The sequence below is a fragment of the Helianthus annuus genome, chromosome 8 (assembly GCF_002127325.2).
Source record: "Helianthus annuus cultivar XRQ/B chromosome 8, HanXRQr2.0-SUNRISE, whole genome shotgun sequence".
Lineage (NCBI taxonomy): Eukaryota > Viridiplantae > Streptophyta > Magnoliopsida > Asterales > Asteraceae > Helianthus > Helianthus annuus.
The window spans coordinates 120,916,624-120,937,493 of NC_035440.2; the positions used below are offsets into that span (position 1 = coordinate 120,916,624).

A 20,870-nucleotide genomic window follows, 5' to 3' on the forward strand; every position below is an offset into this window, starting at 1 on the left:
ATCTCTTCCTTATATGTTTGTCATGTTTCAATTATACAAATCATTTATATAATTAGTAGCTCAGAGACAAATCATACCGATTAAAGAAAACTTAAAAGCAAAAAATATTATCTGTATTAGGTATAAAATTTTAAAGAGTTAAATGCTATTTTAGTCCCTGTGGTTTGGACTATTTTGTCATTTTAGTTCAAAGGTTTTATTTTTCGCCTGTGGGTCTAAAAAAGGTTTCACCGTTGCCATTTTAGTCCAGTAGGTTAACTTCATCCATTTTTTCTGTTAACGAGAAGGGTTCGGTCATTTTATATGTAATTCTATTAACTAGAAGGGCAATTTGGCCATATAAAATGATCGAATCGCCCTTCTCGTTAACAGAAAAATCAATAAAGTTAAACCAGTGGACTAAAATGTCAACGGTGAAATATTTTTAAACTCACAGACGAAAAATAAAACATTTGAAATAAACTGATAAAATAATCCGAATCACATGGACTAAAATTGTATTTAACGCAATCTTAAATTAAACAAAGTAGATCCATTGCAGGGTCATATTAGTCTTTTCACAAAAGTGAAAACCCTAGATTGGTTAAACCCATCATCACACAACCAATGAGACGGTGTACGGTACAACCCCAATTAGCCCAACTGCCACGTGTAATCTCGCTAATAGACGGTGACGTGTCCACGTAACCGTCTAGCCTCCCTATAAAACCGTACTCTCCGTCCTCATCCATTTCATTTCGTTATCTTTTCACACACACTCACTGTGTGTTTCTCTCATTCTACTCATCTAGGGTTTCATGCAACAAATTCACCACAGAGATTTATAAGCTGATTGTTTTGATTATTGATTGTTGATCGTTAATTGTTGATATCTTCTGTCTTGGCTCGAGATCAGATCCGAGCCAAGAGCAGTTGAAGAAGACGATAAATCTGTTTGAATTTATCGATTTATCGGTTAGTTTATTGTTGTGTTGAATTCGGTGTTGAATCGCGTTTAATTTGATCTGTAAGTGAACGTTATTGATAGATCTGTTGAATTTGAGATTGATTTGATGTTGAGATTGGGTTTTTTGTTGTGTTAGGGTTTTGCGAGTGGAAATGGCGGCGGCGCGTGAAGGTTTCCTGACTGATGAACAGAGAGAGGTGTTGAAAACGGCGACTCAGAGCACGGAGGTTTTGTCGTCGTCGCCGAAGTCGCCATCGTGGTTGATGGCGGAGCATCAGATTAAAGCTCCGGCCGGTGAAAGGGCGCCGAACGTTGGAATTGCTGTTAGGCATGTGCGTCGCTCGCATTCCGGGAAGCTTGTTAGGGTTAAGAAAGGTGTGTGTATTTTTTAGGTATTTCTATTTTGCCTAATTTTATTATATTAGATTATTTAAGTCATTTTAGAATAGATATGACTATATTAGATAAACTAAATAACTGAATATTGTTGAAAGTTGAAACAATAGATTTTGCCCTTTGAACTTGTATTTTGGTTTTGGAACTTGTGCAATTACATCTGGTTTGGTGAATGGGTTAATGATTAGAAATATCTTCCTTGTTTAATTGATGTTTTAAGAGGTTCATTCAGTGTGAAGCGGTTGTGTTAGGTATGCTTGTTATAATCTATGAAGTATGAACTAGTGGTCTGGTGTTTGCTTCCCTGTGGGTTCAAATCCTTGCAAATGCTAGGTTAGGTGGTATTTAGGTGTTAAAATTGCTGTTAAAAAAGAAGACATGCTTGTTATGAATGTTTTAATAATCGCAGGTTGGAACCCGATGATGATGCTTTGTGTTATTGTTTGTGATAAGCTTTAATCCTGTGAAGTTATGGTGTTTATTTGGTATCATACACTTTTTAGAAAGATTATTTGCCATCTATATAGATCTTGATGAGGAGTGTTTGATGGGAGTCACGGTGTCATGTTTTATGGCTTGTATCATGTTCGTAAGAACAGGCTGCTTATTAAACTTGCTATGTGTGGTTATAACTTATAAACTTGTACTACTTCACTAAAGTCTCTCCAGTCTTTCTGTTTGATTCTTGTTTTTTCACACACTGTTTGGTTTTATCTTCATTTTTATGAATTTGCGATAATTTGTTTTCGCAAGTGATCACCGTTCTGTTTTTTTGGTTTACTTTAAATGCTTATATTATACCTGTTTGCTGAATAACTTTGAAATCAGACGGTGGTGGTGGTAAGGGTACTTGGGGAAAACTACTTGACACTGATGGTGAACCTCATATTGATCGCAATGACCCAAATTACGATAGTGGTGAGGTATGAATTTTTATCTGCCAGATTCAATTCATGTTTTGAAGCTCTTTTTAATGTAGCGTAAACATGAGTGGCTATATGTTCATGAAATTTCAGGAGCCATATCAACTTGTTGGGTCCGCTGTTTCTGACCCGTTGGATGAATACAAAAGAAAAGTGGCATCCATCATTGATGAATACTTCACCACTGGTGATGTGGATTTAGCAGCGTCTGAACTCAGGGATCTCGGGTCATCTGAATACCATCCGTACTTCATCAAGAGGCTTGTATCAATGGCAATGGACAGACATGACAAGGAGAAAGAAATGGCTTCGGTTCTTCTTTCAGCTCTGTACTCTGATGTCATCAGCTCTACACAAATCAAACAAGGGTTTTTTATGCTTCTGGAGTCTGCTGATGACCTGGCGGTTGACATACTCGACACAGTTGAGACTCTTGCTTTATTCGTCGCCCGTGGTGTTGTTGATGATATTCTTCCTCCAGCCTTTGTGACCCGAGCCAAGAAATCACTATCAGAATCATCAAAAGGGTTTGAAGTTCTTCAAACTGCTGAAAAAAGCTATCTCTCGGCCCCACATCACGCAGAACTCGTTGAGCGGCGATGGGGTGGCAGCACCCACATCACTGTGGAGGAAGTCAAGAAAAAGATTTCTGATTTGTTAAGAGAATATGTTGAAAGTGGGGACACTGCTGAGGCGTGTAGGTGTATCCGCCAGCTAGGCGTTGCATTCTTTCATCATGAAGTTGTCAAACGGGCTTTGATTCTAGCCATGGAGAATCGTTCAGCCGAGCCACTTATTTTGAAGCTACTGAAAGAAGCATCAGAGGAAGGGCTGATTAGCTCAAGTCAAATGGTCAAAGGGTTCTCTCGTTTGCGTGAAAGCCTTGATGACCTGGCACTTGACATACCATCTGCTAAGTCATTGTTCGAGTCGCTGGTCCAACTTGCGGTTACTGACAACTGGCTTGATTCGTCCTTTGTGAACTCTAATGGAGATGGGCCGGTTACAGAGGCCGAAGACGATGAGAAACTTAAGCGTTACAAAGAAGAAATCGTGAGTATAATCCACGAGTATTTTCTTTCAGATGACATACCTGAACTTATCAGGAGCCTTGTTGATCTTGGGTCGCCCGAATACAACCCGGTTTTCTTGAAAAAGTTGATTACTCTTGCTATGGATAGAAAAAACCGAGAGAAGGAAATGGCATCTGTATTACTCTCTACACTTCATATAGAAATCTTTTCGACTCGAGATATAGTTGACGGTTTTACCCTTCTGTTAGAATCTGCAGAAGACACGGCTCTAGACATACTCGATGCATCAAACGAGCTCGCACTTTTCCTTGCACGAGCCGTTATTGATGACGTACTGGCTCCATTGAATTTGGAGGAAATTGGGAACCGGTTAGCACCAAACTGCAATGGGAGTGAGACTGTTCACGTGGCTCAGTCGCTTATAGCCGCCCGTCACGCAGGTGAGAGACTCCTAAGGTGCTGGGGTGGTGGGACCGGGTGGGCAGTGGAAGATGCCAAGGACAAAATCGTAAAGTTACTCGAAGAATACGAAACCGGGGGCGTTGTTGGTGAAGCTTGCCAGTGTATTCGCGATCTGGGGATGCCGTTTTTTAACCATGAGGTGGTGAAGAAGGCTTTGGTGATGGCTATGGAGAAGAAGAATGACAGGATGCTGGATTTGTTGCAGGAGTGTTACAGTGAAGGTCTGATTACTACTAATCAGATGACCAAAGGGTTTGGTAGGGTCGAAGATGGGCTTGATGACCTGGCACTTGATATCCCTGATGCTGTAGACAAGTTTAAGGGTTATCAAGAGCATGCTGTGGTTAGGGGATGGCTGGTTTCGGTGTGATCACGATGGCGATGATGTGGCGTTTTATGTTACAAATGAATGAAGCAGTCCTTGGTGTTAGCTTATATGTTTTCATGCATTTATTTGTTTATCTTACCAGATGTATAAAAATGGTTGCTTTTGGAAAACCTAGTTTATGGTGAGAAGACTGGATCTTGCTCTACTCGCGTTCTTACTTTTTTCTCAGATTATGTATTTTGTTAGTGTTTATAAACAGCTGAAACCGCCTAAACCATAACACGTCTGCTGGTTTCAAACTGCACTGTACTGTCAAACTGGTGGGTCTGGCCGTCCCGCCTAACCTAGCTGGTTTGGTTCATATTTTCTATAAACCTAGTCAACTGTTCGACCCAGATGGGCCGAGCCTGATCATCTCTTTCCTCTCATTTCTGTCGAATCGTCACACGAATACATAGGTCGAGGGTTAAGCTTTGATGATAGTTTTGACCATGGAAGTTGAAAGCCAGAGCAACTTACAGCCTCTATCTACAGGCACAGAATCTGTGAATCGATTTTGAATTTTTCAAATGGAACAATGTTAAGAGCTGGGTTTGTTCTTCTCCAAGTTTAAATCGATTTTGTGGTCATAAAGGTATAAGCTGACCCGAATAGTCAAATTGTGTCGTGAAATTTGTCAAATAAAGTTATTTGTATACTTCTCATATGAGCTCTGAAATAATGAAGACTGTTTGTTTTTCAAATTAAATAAATGCTAACGTTTGTGATTTATGCATTCTATGCTTCTCAAAATCAAATTGGTGATTTGTATATAAAATCTTCCGACCCTAACTGCTTTTCACAAAAAAAAAAAAAAAAACATAAGCATCCCAACTACCACCTGTAGTTTATGCGGAGGGGTGGATAAGACGGTGATCATTTGTTAACATCGTGCTTAGTTGCCATGATAATTTGGCAATATATTAGCTACTAGGGCAAGGTCCCGAATTTCTTTGTGTTCTCGGTAAAAGACCTCGTAAAGATGCATTGTCTTTGTTTAAGGTGAACAAAACAAGAAGAAATATATTCAATCGGTTGTTATCATGGCGGCGTGGTGCATTTGACAAGCTAGAAATGAGGTCATCTTTTGTAACAAGGCTGCAAATGTTAACAAGATCAAGGAAAACATAATGGCGTTGGGGGTTTCTATTGATTAAGAATCGATCCCCATATAAAGATACAGAATGGAAGGAGTGGTATAATTTTGTTTGGTAGTTTTCTTTTGTTGTTGTTTGCGGCTCTAGCGGCTTGCTAGTAGCTTTTCTTTTTTATGAAAGTTGCCGTTCAAAAAAGAACACTATGTTTTATACGTAATTAAGGCTGCAAAACGGGACTATAAATGCGAAACTATTTTTCTTATACATGCTCATTTTGTTAAAAATGAATTTGTTTGTTTATTTTGTGTTCGTTTGGTATTTTTTTAAACATGTATACATTTTGTTAAAAATGAAGTTGTTCGTTTATTTTGTGTTCGTTTGCTATGTTTTAAACATATATAAACAAACGGAAACAAAATTAATATATAAATCTGGATAAAATTTAAAAAGAAATGTCTACGAGTCTAGAGTTTTGCGCTTGATTAAGCTCTATCTCATCCTATATTAAATAAAAGAGCCAGACTTTGCAAATGTTTAGCTCTATATCTAGAGGATGGACGCGAACTCGGGTGGTAATATTTCACAAAACTTGATTAACTTGTTTATTTATATTTAATCACTTTATCCGGTTATTTTTCATGTGGATTTGTTTAGTTTTAATTCCTAAACTAACATTTTTAGTTGGGAATGGTTCTTATTCATGATTGGTGTTCTTATATTATTTTTTTATATTAATATTTTGTTGTTAGTGTTCAAACTCCAATGTTACGACATGTAATTAACAAAATGTTTATTTTTATAGGCATTTTGATGTGATTTTTTTTTGCGCGGTTGATACTAATGTACGATTACGGTTTATTTAAATTACGACATACTTATGCGTCGTTACATTTCGATATTCAAAGCCTAGCCGCAACTACAACGAACTGAACACATGTAGATATTATTTTGGTTAACGCTACGACTTTTTTTTTTGTTTTCTTTATCTTTTGTCATGATGTGCGATACCAATCAAACTTTCACCATGTCCCCGTCACAACACCATTTAGATAAAAGTCTGCACTTTATATTAGCTCTTAATACACCATATAACAAATTTAAATTTCCATTTTTATTTAACCTATTATAGTTAAAGCTAACTTTTAACTTTATATAGGGTGTTTGGGATTACTTATTTAACTTCAAATATACCTTTTGTCAAAAGTGCTTATTGACTTATGATTTTCCAAAACAACTGTTATAAGAAGTGTTTAGATTAGTTTTTGTGGTGGGAAAAGTCAATAAGTTGTTTTTTTTAAAGTGTTTAGCTTAGCTTATTCATGAAAAGTGATCAAAAGAACATTTTTTTATATATTTAAAACCTTTTACTACTTTTACATATAATATTATATACTTAACAATTTTTTGGACAATTCTTTTTTACTTTAATTGTCTTATAAATTTCATTTTCAAATTAGAAATTACATTGAAATAGAAGGTAAACGGGCAACAAGATGCGCCGCTACCCCCTTTTAATAGCAAAACTAACTTTTTTAAAAACTACATTCATAGATCTCGGGGTCATAACATTACTTAGTCAAGTATAAAGGAACAAAAATTATAATGTAAAAAAATTACCAAATATATAATATTAATTTCTTTTACAATTTTTATAATTTCTTTATTAGACCATAATAATACTACGATCATACAAATTGAAGATAAAGGGGGTGGCAGGTAATGGTGGATGTTGGTCGGGTGAAGGTGGCATGGGCGGTCGTGGGGCGGTGGGGGGTTGTGGGTGTGGCGGTGGCAGGGATGGCAGATGGGTTGATGGTGGCTGGGTGATCTCCTAAAATATATGAATGATTTTGACATGAGATTCATAACAAGAAAGCTTTTTCTTAAACGAAATATGATTATAATTTGAATAAGTGAACTCACAAACCTATTTGTGTTGACACTTGATTGTTTTACGTGTTCTTCAGGTACACGGGTTCGGCTTCGGGATTTTGCCTTGTCTTCTCTTGTGTTGTTGATGCAATTTTATAATAAATAATGTTTTGAACAACTTTTAAAACTATTTGGGACCATTTGTATTAAGATCCATAAGGGATCAAACAACTAAGTTATGTTTGTGCTTACGTTTAAACTTCAAATGTTAAGTTTTAACTAAGTTACATGTCCAAAATAAATGTTGCATCGTCCACTAAGATACTTATGGGTACCAACCTCCGTCACCGCCACGTTTGTATTTCCGCTGCGACGTTTTTGGGGTGTGACACAAAAGCATAAGCTTCTCATACGGGACCAGATGATAAAAACACGACAAAATCGTCAACCTCAACAACTGAAACCCAATCACTTCCAATACAGGCAAATAAAAACACACCTTACAATTCACCAAACACAACTCCTTCAAATTAGGAAAACGAGAAATGGGTCGGATTCAATTATCTTAACCCGCTCTAATCTCCACTTAACCAAAACCGAACAAACCGAAAACCTACCAAACTCAAACACGAAAACTGGTCGGATTCAATTATTAACATGGTTCGTGTGGAAACCCTAGTCGCCACCCTTACCCCTTTTCATTTCTGAATCGATATGTTCCAGCTTGAAGATTGAAGATGAAGCTTACCTAGTTTGGTGATATTAGCAGCGGATAACGATGGTCCGACAGGCAGTTTGTGAACCAGTGACAAGATTAGCCGGAGTTTATGGTGGTAGCAAGTGGATACCACCAACACTTATTCGATCAGTTCTGGTTTAGCCTTAAACCGCTGTCATCGTCGATTCCAGTAGGGTGGTGGGATAGGTAGTGGTGGTGGTGGATGTTACAGAAGTTGAGAGAGAGAGAAAAATAGGGGTGATGAATTATGTTGAATTCTTTTCTAGTTTATATAAATATATATATATATATATATAAATTAATAAATATATAATTATGTTTTTTTGATTAAAAAATAAATTTTAGGCATTAACAATACATAGTTAAATAACACATGTAAAGTTACCGAAATACCCTTACTTTTAGCTAAAATTTTTAACTGAGTTAGAGTCGGGGAACAAACTAGCAATAACATAGTAACATCAGGAGGCAAATGGCCATTTTTAAATGATTGAGATAAAACTGTTAAAATGACCAAACCACATTGAGCAAAAGAAGTTAACTTTAACATTAATTTAGGGTTGAGCTATCTTGATCTTGCTTAAGATCGTCTTGATTCGAGTTCTTACCAAACTGATCCCGAGTAACTCATAATCAACTCAACTGGTTTATATTCCAACGAAAAAAATGCTAGTTGTTTGATAATTCATCCTCATAACCGAATAAAAGACCCTGACTAATCTTACAATGTTCAAGGAAAAAGAAAAAAAAGAAAACCACTACAAATATACTCAAGCGAAGCTGACTAAAGGATAATGTAACTTATAAGTAAATTCATAAAGTCGTCGAGTCACTCATGATCTACTCACGACCAGTTCGTTTAAAACTTGAATCGAGCTAAACTTAAACAAGCTCGATCCAAAAAGTAAGCCTGTTTAATAAAGAAGTTCAAACTCAAGCTTCATTTATTGAAATCGAGTAGGCTCTCAAACCTAGAGCATGTTTGGCTAAGCTTTTCCAACCAACTTAGGCCGTGGGGTATGGGACGGGAGTTTTGGCGTGGGTTGGGGTAAAACGCCCAAGTCACCACCCCAGGTGGGCTTGGGTTTGGGGCGTGGCCCTTGGGGCTTGGGTTTCAAGCCGGGCGTGGGGCGGGGGACCAAGGTGACATGGCGGTTGCTGAGTGGCCCATTCAAAGTAGCCGTTGGCTAGCCGTTGGGATAGCCGTTGGGGGCTAGTTTTTTAAAAAAAAAAAATCTTTTTTCCTTTATATACTTACCACATTTAACATTTTTCTCACACAATATCAAACATATAAAACACAATATTACCATGAGTTCTTCAAGTTATAGTGAATCGTCATCATCATCTGACGACGGTGCGGAAATATTTCTACAAACTATCGCGGCTGTGGTGAAAGCTATCGTGGAAGACGAAGACGATGAGGAAGAGACTCAACAACCTAAACGGAGGAGGAGGAGGTACATCGCTCGTGAACGGCACACCGCTAACGATTTGTTGGTGAGCGATTACTTCTCAGCGAAACCTAAGTATGATGAAAAAATGTTTAGGCGTCGTTTTCGTATGAGTAAAAACTTATTTTTAAGAATATCTAGAGATCTTGAGGAGAAATATGATTATTTCAAACAAAAACCCGATGTTACCGGGCAATTAGGATTTAGTACGTGGCAAAAGGTCACGGCCGCACTTAGGCAGTTAGCATACGACAATAGTTCGGACATTATGGATGACTATTTAAAAATGTCTGCACGTGTAGCTAGAGAAACTCTTCACAACTTTTGTTCGTGTATTCTAGAACTTTATAAGAAACGATATTTGAGAAAGCCCTCCTTCAGTGACATGCAACAAATATTGGAACATCACGCTGATTATCATGGGCTACCCGGGATGATAGGTAGTTTAGATTGTATGAAATGGCCCTGGGAACTTTGTCCTACCCAATGGCAAGGTGCTCACACTAGTGGATTTCACGGGGTGCCAACCATCATGCTTGAAGCGGTTGCGTCCCAAGATCTTTGGATATGGCATGCGTTCTTCGGTATGCCAGGTTCACATAATGATATTACCATCATACACCACTCGCCTCTTTTCAATGATCGGGTAAATGGTATAGGACCCAAAGGAAGTTTCTTTGTAAACGGGGTTGAGTACGTGTACGGGTACTACCTAGTTAATGGGATTTACCCAGAGTGGGGGGGTTTTGTAAAATCGTTCACAAAACACGGTACCACAGATCCAAAGAGATTAAAGTTTAACAGGGTCCAGATGGCTGCACGTAAAGACGTCGAGCGAGCATTCGGTGTTTTGAAGAAAAGGTGGCGAATATTGGGAATTCCTTGTCGACTATGGGACAAGGATCAGATTGGAAACGTGATGTACACATGTATCATTCTTCACAACATGATTTTGGAGGATGAAGGTAAAGCGGTCGTTACCTACTATGATGACGATGACCCCCAACCAGGTAACGTAACAGACGAAGATAAAGCGGCAAATGAATTTTTAATAAAGTCAAGGGATATACATCAGAACCTTCGAGCTGATTTGGTGGAACACGTTTCAACGATTCCTGGGTTCGAAACCGACGAAGACGACGAAGAATGACTGTCTTTTATTTTGATAATTATTATGTATGTTTATGTATTTTTAAAAAAAAATATATGTATGTTTATTTTTTGTATAATTATAAATTTAAATATATATTAAAATTAATTGTTGAGATGGCATAGCCACCCGCCCAACCCACGCCCCGCCATACCCCGCGGACAAGTAACCACCCTGTGGGCTGGCTCCCTTTACACGTGTCACCTTTTGCCCAACCCAAGCCCCAAACCAAGCCCCACCATACCCCACGGCCTTATTGACTTATTGACTTAGTGTTTGGCAAATGTAAAAGTCCTTTTCAAAATGACTTTTTGAGAAGGAGAAAAAGTCATCAAAAAGTCATTTTTGAAAAGTTAGAATGTTGTGACTTTTTGAACTAACTTATTGACTTATTAGCTTTTAGTCATTTTACATCAATAAGCTAAGCCAAACACTTTTTAAAAAACAACTTATTGACTTATTGGCTTTTCCCACCCCCTAAGCTAATCCAAACACTTTTTTTATAAAAACTCCTTTTCAAAAAGTCATAAGTCAATAAGTCCTTTTCCCAAAATCTTTTTTAACTTAAATAAGCTTAGCTAAACATGCCCCTAAACGAGCTTAGACCATGGGGTATGGTGGGGCTTGGGTTGGGCATCGGTTGACACGTGGAATGAGGTGGCAGACATGGGTAACCCACAAGAACACACGGTATGGTGGGCGGGGGTTTGGGGGGCGTGGGTTTGGTGGGCTTGTGGGCTGACCGGCTGGGCTGACCCGCTGGGCAGACCCATTAACACAAATTTATTTTTTTTAATAATTTTAAATAAAGAAAATTACAAAAAAAAAAAAGAAAATTACAAAAAAAAAATTCCTAACTTTTATATTTGTTTTTTTATCTCTTCTCTCAACGCCAAGACTATTTCTAACTCGTCACCCTGTAGGTGATCAATCGACTGGGATAGAATTTTCAAATCATCCCGTCTTTGTTTCAGGGCATTTCTAGCGGCATCTCTAGCTTCTTTGCTCCTTCGTATTTCGGCCCTTTGTTGTTGGAATACGTTGAATGTATCCAACTTGCATGAAATGTCATCCAACTGGTCGCTGTATATTCCCCTATGCGAGCCAGAACTCCCAGTTGAAGGCGATGCTGTTTGTTTTTTAGCACGCCTTCTTGAGGCATTTCTTCCATGCTCAGGCCGGTTTGGGCTTGGCGAATCATCCAAAAGGTCCTCAAACTCTTGATCTCGTGCATCAGATTGGGCTTGGGACAAGGCCCTTGACCTTTTGGAGGACGAGTTAGTTTCGCTACCAATGGGGATAGTCGACCACTTTGGATGGAATTTACAAATCTCCCAACATTGCATGAAACGGAAGTCGGTCTTCATATTTGATTTGAATCCATTTACTACATTTGCCAAAACATCGGCTTCGGTTTCACCACTTTTAGGGTTTTGCTTTGCTTTATTTAAAAAACCACTAAATTTTGTAAGTTGGGTGCTTATCTCGCTCCACTTTGAGGATAAGCTATCGTTTTCACGATAAATCCCCCTACCCATTTCTTCATGGAATAGTCTACTAACCGATTCCCACAGGGCGGTTCGATGTTGCGAATTTCCTATTTTAATAAAAAAATATTAATATATTACAAAGTTATATAAAAAATAACCATTCCATTAATATAAACAAAGGTTAAGAATACCTAAAGTTGAATGTTGAGATTGTTCACACCAAGCCCTCGCCAATGCAAGTTCTTTAGCGTAGACCCATTTTTGTTTGACGGTTTCAACTACTTTATCCTCCTCGGTTTTTTTCTTATGACTTCTCTTTTTGATGGGTTTCGATGCGGAAGGACCATCATTGGGTGGTTGAGTTTCGGGAACGGTTTCGTTTTGTGAAAGGTCGATGGAGGTTGGTGAAAGGTTGATGGGCGATTGTGTAAACAGGGTTGGTATCGAATCTTCGGAGTGTGGGAAGTTAGTAAATACACGATTCCCAAGAAGCGATGGGATAACTCGCTTCATGGGGCATAGAAGAGTATATGAAAAATGGACGAGGAATTTGACGAGTGGGTGGTGGGCTAGGATTAGTTTCTTGGAATCCATACGGGTTGCTCGGGTCAAAAGGACGGTTGTAAGGATGCATTTTTTCGTATTGTAGAAAGAGAATTTGAAGATGTATAGAAGATGTGGTTGAATTTGGTAAAAAATGGAAGAAAAATGTGAGTTTTATAGTGAAAAAATGGAAGAAAAAATTAATTTTTTTTTATTTTCATATAGCCGTTGGCCAACGGCTAGCCCAACAGCTATTTTCTTTTGGCCATTGACAATCCGCCAACTCACCTTGCTCCCCCGCCCCACGCCCGGCTTGAAAGCCAAGCCCCACGGGGCCACGTCCCAACCCAAGCCCACCCGGGGTGGTGTCTTGGGCGTTTTACCTCAACCCACGCCCCAACCCAAGCCCCATACCCCATGGGTAAAAACATATGAAAAGAAAATAGTAATTTACCAATTTTACAAAAACAGTCCCTGTACTTAACTTTCTTCTCAATTTGGCCCTATCTCTTCACACACTACAATATACTATCAAAACCAACTTTATCCACTCCACACTACTCACACTGCAACTGAAACAAAATGCAAACCCTCTTAAACCCTCACCCAATCTTCTTCCTCCCTCCTAAACCCTCCATAAACCCTAACACTAACCCTAAATCACACAAATTCTCCAAATTTAACTTCAATCTCACCTCCAATTTCACCCCCAAAGCTTTCTCCGCAGACGAATTCCCGGTCGACGAAGAATTCATCCAAAAATTCGGCCCGAAAGACGTCGAAACCGAAGACGAAGCTCGTCGCCGCAACTGGATCGAAGGCGGCTGGGCTCCATGGGAAGAAATCCTCACTCCTGAAGCCGATTTCGCCCGAAAATCACTCAACGAAGGCGAAGAAGTGGAACTAACAAACCCTGACACAATTGAGGCCTTCAAGATGCTTAAACCTAGCTACCGGAAGAAGAAAATGGAGGAATTAGGGCTAACTGAGGACGAATTTTACGCGAAACAGTTCGAGATTAAGGGGGAGATTCCAGAGAAGTTGACGACTGCTTGGGCGGGGCCGTTGGTGGTTCGGCAAGTGCCGCCGCGCGATTGGCCGCCCCGAGGGTGGGGGGTGGATAGGGAGGAACTAGAGTTTATTAGGGAGGCTCATAGGTTTAATGAGAGAGTTGAGCTTGATCAGGTGGTTAATGAAGCTAGAAGTGATACAGATGGGTTGTGTTTGGATAGATATAAGGTGTTTTTGAAGCAGTATAATGAGTGGGTTGAAGCTAATAGAGATAGGTTGGAGGAGGAGTCTTATAAGGTTTATTTCATTACTCTCATATTTAGACTAATTTTGGTGTTTTTAATAAATTTTTGCTATTTTTAGTATATTTTTTTGCATATCTGAACACCATCTAATATCGAGTTATTTGTGTTTAGTATGATCAAGATTATTTTCCTGGTAGGAGGAAAAGAGGGAAAGATTATAAAGAGGGAATGGTACGATCGGTTTTTCTGTTTTGATTGGTATAATGCGACTGGTATAGATCAATCTTATAGCTTTTTACTTATTTTACGTTTTCTTTCTTGCAGTATGAGCTACCATTTTACTATCCGGGACAAGTAAGTTCTCTACACTTATGATTCCTGTTATTTTACGATGATTTTAATGATTTTATTTAGGATCTGTATCATACTATTTGTTGTCGAAAACATTTGTTTGGAGAAATATAAATTACTTTGCCTTCTTCCATTGCAAAAAGTGTATAGGTTTTATGAATATACCGTCATGTTTATTTCGTAGTTATTAAAGGCGCTAGGCCTCACCTGGGGCCTAGGCGCAAAGCGCAAAAAAGCTAGGGGAGGAAAAAAAAGCGCACAATGAAAAAGACTTAAAAAATATATTATGTATTAGAAAAACAATACTATTCTTCAAAAATATAAACAAAAGCTATTATATAACATTTAGTATCAAAAGTTGTAAATATCAATGTATTAGTGTAGAAAACTAGTTTTCCTTGGATAAAAGTAGAAATCTGGCTGGAATCTTGCCGGAATTTAGAGAATTTGGCCGGAAACTCTCCAGAATCTAGAAATCTTGCTGGAATGTGCGCCTGAACCATCACCTGGAGAATTAAAGCGCAGTTGCCTCAACTTAAAGCGCAATTTCATCGCCTCGCCTCACCTGGAAAATGGGCCTAGGTGCAAGAGGCGATGGCTTTTAACAACTATGGTTTAAGGATGCACTTGATTTTAGTACCCCAGTTAAACTTAAAAGTTTTATTATACTATGTGATCCATGTTACGCACATAATATTTCATATAAAGAAGTTGATTTGTAATTTATTTTGTAGATTTGTGTTGGCAAAGTGACTACTTTGCATCTTTATCAAGGTGCTTTTGTTGACATTGGAGGTGTACATGACGGGTTAGCATTCCTCTTCCAAATCTTATACTAGACAATTGCAATTTTGTAATCGTATTTTAGCTAGTATGAATTTCAATAAAGAAGATACACAAGGTGTTGGTGGTGGGTCAACCCGACCCGACCCAACCCAACCCACTTTGACCGTCTTATAATTTTGCCTGTTTTGTGCCATTTCAGGTGGGTCCCCATTAAACGAAATGATTGGTTTTGGATCCGACATCATGTAAAAGTTGGCATGCATGTCATTGTTGAAATTCTGGTGAGTTTTGACTCTGTAAACGTCCAAAGTTTTAACCATTTAACTGAATGTGAAAATACTGTATAATGCATTCTGTAATCGACGTTAATTTATATTGCAGGCAAAGCGAGATCCTTACCGTTACCGGTTTCCTATAGAGATGCGTTTTGTCGACCCTAATATTGACCACCTTATGTATGTTTAATTTTCTTTTTGTTCAGCTTTATATTGTTATAATGGTTAAGAGGTGGCAAATTTAACCAATCTACATATGAACGAGTCGATTTTGGTTATGATTTATTTATAACGGGTCATATGGATAAAATCAAAGAAATTAGCTAAAAAGAAATTGGTCAAATGGGTGGTTGAAAGTCATCAAAAATGTTAAGTATAATGCTTACGACCTCTTAAATCACTTTATTAATAAACAGGGCTTCTTATAATATGAAAATCCATAAGTTTTGGAAAAAAAAGTGTTTTCGGTCAATAGTCAACACAACTCATTGACCCGCCTTTTGCCATCTCTAACTGAAAGCAATATGGAATGCTTGATCTATGATTTCACTTCTTTGTCGTTCTACATGCAGTTTTAAGAGATTTGACTACCCACCGATTTTCCATCGTGAGGAAGATACTAATATGGATGAGTTGCGTGTAAGTATTTTTGTTTTCTCTGGAAAAGATTCGACTTTTTACTTGTTTTTTAAGGGAGAAAACCGTGAAACAGTAACCAAGAAACACTCAAGTTTCAATATTGCTCGGCTGTTTGGGGTGTAAACAATCGTATCCAAGCCTGAGCTTGGCTCGTTTATTTTTTATTTATTTGATTTATAAACACTTACAATTGTCTTGAGAACACTATATATTGCGAGAACCGAGAAATGAATGAAAGAACCATAGGAACTTGGTCAAAAACAATTCAAATACAAAAAATATATATATATATATATATACACTTATCACTATTATTCGAATACAGTATTAGAAAATAAATTTACACGTTTAAATTTACATGTATTTGTAAATAAAAAAAAAAATTCACACGTGCAAGTATGCCATTTACACATGTGTAAATTTGTTGTATTTACACATGTGTAAAAAAATTATTAAGAGTGGTTTTTGAGAGGAGAAATGAATAATTTATAGAGTAAATTCTTTTTTTTAATGTTGTATATTAATTACAATGAGGTTTGTATTAAAAAAATTGATTTTGATTGTTTTTTTCATTCGTTCTCATTGTTCTTGCAATATTTAGTGTTCTCAAGATAACCATCCCCTGTGTATTTATTAAAAAACATATATATAACATAATATATTATTTAGTTATGTTTATCATAATTTAATACATAATAATAGTAATAATAATAATAATAATATTAATAATATTAATCATGTTAATATATATATAATATATTAAATAAAAATTAAACAAATAATACGCTTGTCTACGCTCACGAGCCTGGTCAAGCTTGATATGTGAAGCTCGCTTTTTAAGCTCATTTATTGGATGAGCTCCAACGTAGACTTGAAGCTCCTTTAAGCTTGGCTTGATTCAAACTCATCAAGCCAATCTCGAGTAGCTCACGATCAGCTTGTCTCCTTTACACCCCCTAGTTGTGATTTTTTTTATATAAATGGTAACCCGAGTGACCTAAATTTATATAAATGGTAACCCGAGTGGCCTAAATAGAACAGTTATGAAACTTGATTATTATTTATTGACTTTTTAAAACCTGAAAATATTAATTACTAAATAGCAACCAAAATTCGTAAGCTTAGTTTTAACCATTTATAAGTTTTTGCCATGGAACAATATCGAAACTTGATTGGTTTTTGAGTTTTGAAAGAAAAACTTTTGAGCGACTTTAGTGGAACAATAAAGGAACTTGAATACTATCAAGTAACATGCCTTTTTGTACTTGTACACACAATTAATTTTTTTTGGAATGTTGAAAAGCATATACAATTGAATTTTCTTTTGCCAGCGTGATTGTCGAAGACCGCCTATTTCTAAGGATGATCCGGGAATCAAGGTAGAGGAGGAACCACTAATATGTAATCACCCTTACGTTAATACGGTAGTCCTCTCTTCTAGAATTCACATTATATATCTATTTCCTGAAATAAAAATTTGGCTTCGTTTTACTTTTACTCTATTATTTAATATTTTTATTTTTATTTTTGGTTTGCAGTTGTGGCAAATACATGTTGCTGAACAAATGATTATGGATGATATGGAGATTAATCCCGATAAATACAAGGGTAGAAAGTTGTCAGAGCTAACCGATGAGGTGGAATTTGATGAAGAGAACAGTGTTCAATATACTCAAGATTATTACAAGGAAAGTTTGTTACCCAAAACGATTGTGGTGAGTACTCTTTGTGCTCTGATCACTTTGCTTTTTAAATTTTCGTTAACTTATATTCTTCTAATTTATATGCATTAGAACGTGAGCATAAAAGATCTCGACTTGGAAGCTGCGTTTGAAGAGCGCCAGGTGGGTAGTTGATGTTTATTTTGAACCAATGAGTTTTGCATATGAATCTAACATATATATATATATTGGCACAGTATCATAATGCATTGAAAGCACAAGCCATGGAACAAGGCGCAACGTCTTACAGAATAGACAAGTTGAGGCGTAATCATGAAATGGATGAATATGATTTAGTTCATTGGCGTCGGTCAGTCGAGGAAAGAGAAGCTTTACTTAGAGACATAAGCTGGTAATTTGCTTTGCTATTTTCCTAGGGATGCCAATAGGTCAGATATGGGACGGGTTTTAGTAATCCCTGCCCAATTATCAGGGTTGTAAACGAGCCGAGTAGAGCCTAAGCTCAAGCTTGAAATCACCTCGATTAACTTGATACTGGACCACCCATTTTTCCTAAGCATAAATGCAAAAAAAGTGCAAAAAAATGCAATATGTTTTGATATATACACATGAGTATATTGTTAATCTTTAACTATACATATATGTATACACGTGTTCAAAATCGAAACATAAGTATTATATATCTATGTTTGATAATGTACATATATGTATATAAAGGAGGATTATGGTTCTAAACATGTTTTTTCTAATGTACAAATGTGTAAATATGTGTTTAAAATTGAAAAATATGTATCGTACATATATGTTTCATAATATACACATGTATAATTTAAAAGTTCACCATATACACATGTATATTTAAAAACTGACAATATACACATACATATATATCCCAAAAAAAAAACTCTTAAAAACTTGCGATTAGAAGTAAACTTTTCTTTGGCTTAGAGAATAATATGTGGTCCATAATTGTTCTCATTGTTCTCAATTAGCATGTATTTCTCTTAGGATCCCTACTCTATATTTATAATTATAATGTTTATATACAACAACGGGTGGGGTTCAGCTACAAAGTCCATTTTCCTACAAAGTGTACAAAGTCATAAAACACTGCAATTTCAGCCATAAAACATACTCAAAGCCCACAAATAAGAGAATGAAGAGCACTTTTTACACTTTGTAGGAAAATACACTAGTGTTCACTCTAGAACCCCACCCTATATATATATAAAATAAAATGTATATAAATAGCAGTCTTGTATATGCTTGCGAAGTGAAGCTCGATATGTGAAGCTTGGGCTCGGGATCATTAACCGAGCTCCGATATAAGCCTGAGCTCCGATATTAGCCGATTCACAAGCAAGCAACTCGAGTCATTTAGACCCCTACCGATAACAAAACAATATTACATACACATTACTCATCGGATTCAAGTTTTTTTTTACCATACTGAAATTCAAAAAGTATGATTAATTATCTATCATGATAACTGTTTTAAATTTGTTACAGCCGAAGAGCGGTTGGTCTACCATTGGAAGAACCTGGAAGGTACCACGATCCAAGCACGGTTGCAAAAGACAAATACGACCCTGAAAACCCACTGTATAGATACGACTATTGGGGAGAACCAAAGAGTTCTGAAAAAACTAAACAAGAGCGATTGAGAGATTTCCACAACAAAGGAATTATAGGCAGGGGAATGGTGTGGTATGAAACTTCATATGAAGATGCAATGAAGAACCGGGACGAAACACGGGCCAATGAATTGAAGCAAATGCAACACGAAGAGGAAGACGATGATGATGAGGTGGACGACATCATTTACGAAATTGTTTCAGAGCCACAGCCCGAGGTTAACGGGGTTCAAACTAATGTTTTTTCGGATGAATACTATGATTAAGTATTTGTTGTTGTTGTAGCATGTATGTATAGATGATTGTGAGACATTTAGGGTGTTACCATGAGTATTTTTGAACGTTTGGTGCTGAATCTATAAATTTTTGTTTTTCTTTTTTATTTATAAAAAGTCGGTTGGGAGTGACAGAGGAAAATAAGTTGAAAGGTGGGTTGAGGGCAATTCGTTAGTGGGGAGTGTTGCTGACCAGCAAGTGAAAGTTGGGGTTATTTAAATTCAATAACCCTTGTAAAGCAATTAAGTTATCGGAAAACTCATTTATATACTATTTATATACTATTAACTTGAAAGATGTTTGTGCATGGTGAGTTTGTACATAATGCTTAATGAGTTTTTTGTGCATGGTTGTGTTGTACATGATGCTTAGTGTGTATAAATTTACATAATATACATTTACTACAAGTTGAGGCATTGAAGCATTGTACCCCATGTTTTGGGATTTTTTCAAAAAAAAAAAAAAAAAAAAAAAAACTTTGATGTTTCACTTTAAACCCAAAACTATTTGATTTTGTAGATTTAACCCAAAAGTTTTTAGTTTTTCCAATTTAACCTCACAACCTTTTTACTTTCAACTTTGATCCCCTATGTTTTTCGTATTTTGCAAAATTTTTCGTCTTACGTCTAGATATAAATTTTGCGACTTAACACGGCACAATGTGTGTGTGTGGTTCAACGATTTTACGTTTTGTTATACGCTTCGTTCTAAATTTTGCGAGTTAACATGGGGCAACGTACGTGTGTGGTTCAGTGTGTTTACGTCGTCTATTTTTTCCCATTTAATAAGTTTGTTACAACGTGTGAGTCCTAAATCGAGTTAGTTATTATTTTCTATTTTTATATGTCGGTCTAATTTTTCCACGTTAAGACGCCGCAACTTCAATGTTGGTGGTCGTTGGCTATAGTGTGGCATTGGTGCTATTTGTCACAGTTTTACGCCCCCGCCGCAACGCGGGGAGGTTAATACGACAGGTTATTGATATGGATACAAGTCATGTAACGTAGTAATCATGATACCATTAATTGTATTAAGACTATTTGGTGAATTACTTATTTGTATAAGATAGTAATACAGACTTAACCGACAAAAACATCTTTAACACATTGTAAATGTGAATCTGATCATTGACCGCGGCGCAACGCGCGCGGGTCAATCTTCTAGTTAGCCCTTAAATCACAACATTTGCTGGGCAACTAGCCTTTAAGTGGTTATGGTAGGAAACCAGTAAAAGTAAGCTTCGAACCTAGAACCACTGCTAAACGTAAAACACTTAAAACACATATTTTTTTAAGGGTTCTTCTATTTCCACACCCCTATAATCTTATTTTCACATCCCTATTTGTATACGGGCCGTATATACTTATACGGGCCGTATAGAATGTTTATGCACAGAATTTAATGAGTGGAATGTTTTTTTTTGTTTTTATATGTATACAGGACGTATATTATATACGGGTCGTATACATACTTGCATATTGTTTCAAAGGTTGGACAA

At 37.0% G+C, this 20,870-nt stretch overlaps 2 protein-coding genes across 3 annotated transcripts; both read left to right on the top strand.

Moving 5' to 3' along the window:
* Nucleotides 1-730: 730 nt before the first annotated feature.
* LOC110941992 (MA3 DOMAIN-CONTAINING TRANSLATION REGULATORY FACTOR 1) lies at nt 731-4,347 on the top strand. 2 transcript variants are annotated; one of them, XM_022183691.2, is made up of 4 exons: nt 731-954; nt 1,083-1,321; nt 2,171-2,265; nt 2,359-4,347. In XM_022183691.2, the coding sequence occupies exons 2-4, from the start codon at nt 1,099-1,101 to the stop codon at nt 4,129-4,131; spliced, it is 2,091 nt and encodes a 696-aa protein (XP_022039383.1). In that variant the 5' UTR covers nt 731-954; nt 1,083-1,098; the 3' UTR covers nt 4,132-4,347. The 2 variants fall into 2 exon arrangements, with proteins under 2 accessions (XP_022039383.1, XP_022039382.1); XM_022183690.2 differs by having other exon boundaries at nt 732-1,006.
* Nucleotides 4,348-13,014: 8,667 nt separating this feature from the next.
* LOC110941993 (protein PLASTID TRANSCRIPTIONALLY ACTIVE 10) lies at nt 13,015-19,478 on the top strand. The gene is made up of 12 exons (XM_022183692.2): nt 13,015-13,781; nt 13,901-13,960; nt 14,054-14,083; nt 14,815-14,888; nt 15,066-15,147; nt 15,248-15,321; nt 15,714-15,780; nt 17,112-17,204; nt 17,319-17,495; nt 17,574-17,624; nt 17,699-17,853; nt 18,972-19,478. The coding sequence occupies exons 1-12, from the start codon at nt 13,056-13,058 to the stop codon at nt 19,360-19,362; spliced, it is 1,980 nt and encodes a 659-aa protein (XP_022039384.1). The 5' UTR covers nt 13,015-13,055; the 3' UTR covers nt 19,363-19,478.
* Nucleotides 19,479-20,870: the final 1,392 nt, after the last annotated feature.

Bases quoted from the DNA above. Each gene is read 5' to 3' on its own strand.
- LOC110941992 (XM_022183691.2), top strand. From the start codon at position 1,099: ATGGCGGCGGCGCGTGAAGGTTTCCTGACTGATGAACAGAGAGAGGTG. The intron at 1,322-2,170 runs GTGTGTGTATTT...CTTTGAAATCAG, and splicing joins GCTTGTTAGGGTTAAGAAAG to ACGGTGGTGGTGGTAAGGGT. The intron at 2,266-2,358 runs GTATGAATTTTT...ATGAAATTTCAG, and splicing joins CAAATTACGATAGTGGTGAG to GAGCCATATCAACTTGTTGG.
- LOC110941993 (XM_022183692.2), top strand. From the start codon at position 13,056: ATGCAAACCCTCTTAAACCCTCACCCAATCTTCTTCCTCCCTCCTAAA. The intron at 14,084-14,814 runs GTAAGTTCTCTA...TTTATTTTGTAG, and splicing joins CATTTTACTATCCGGGACAA to ATTTGTGTTGGCAAAGTGAC. The intron at 15,781-17,111 runs GTAAGTATTTTT...TTCTTTTGCCAG, and splicing joins CTAATATGGATGAGTTGCGT to CGTGATTGTCGAAGACCGCC.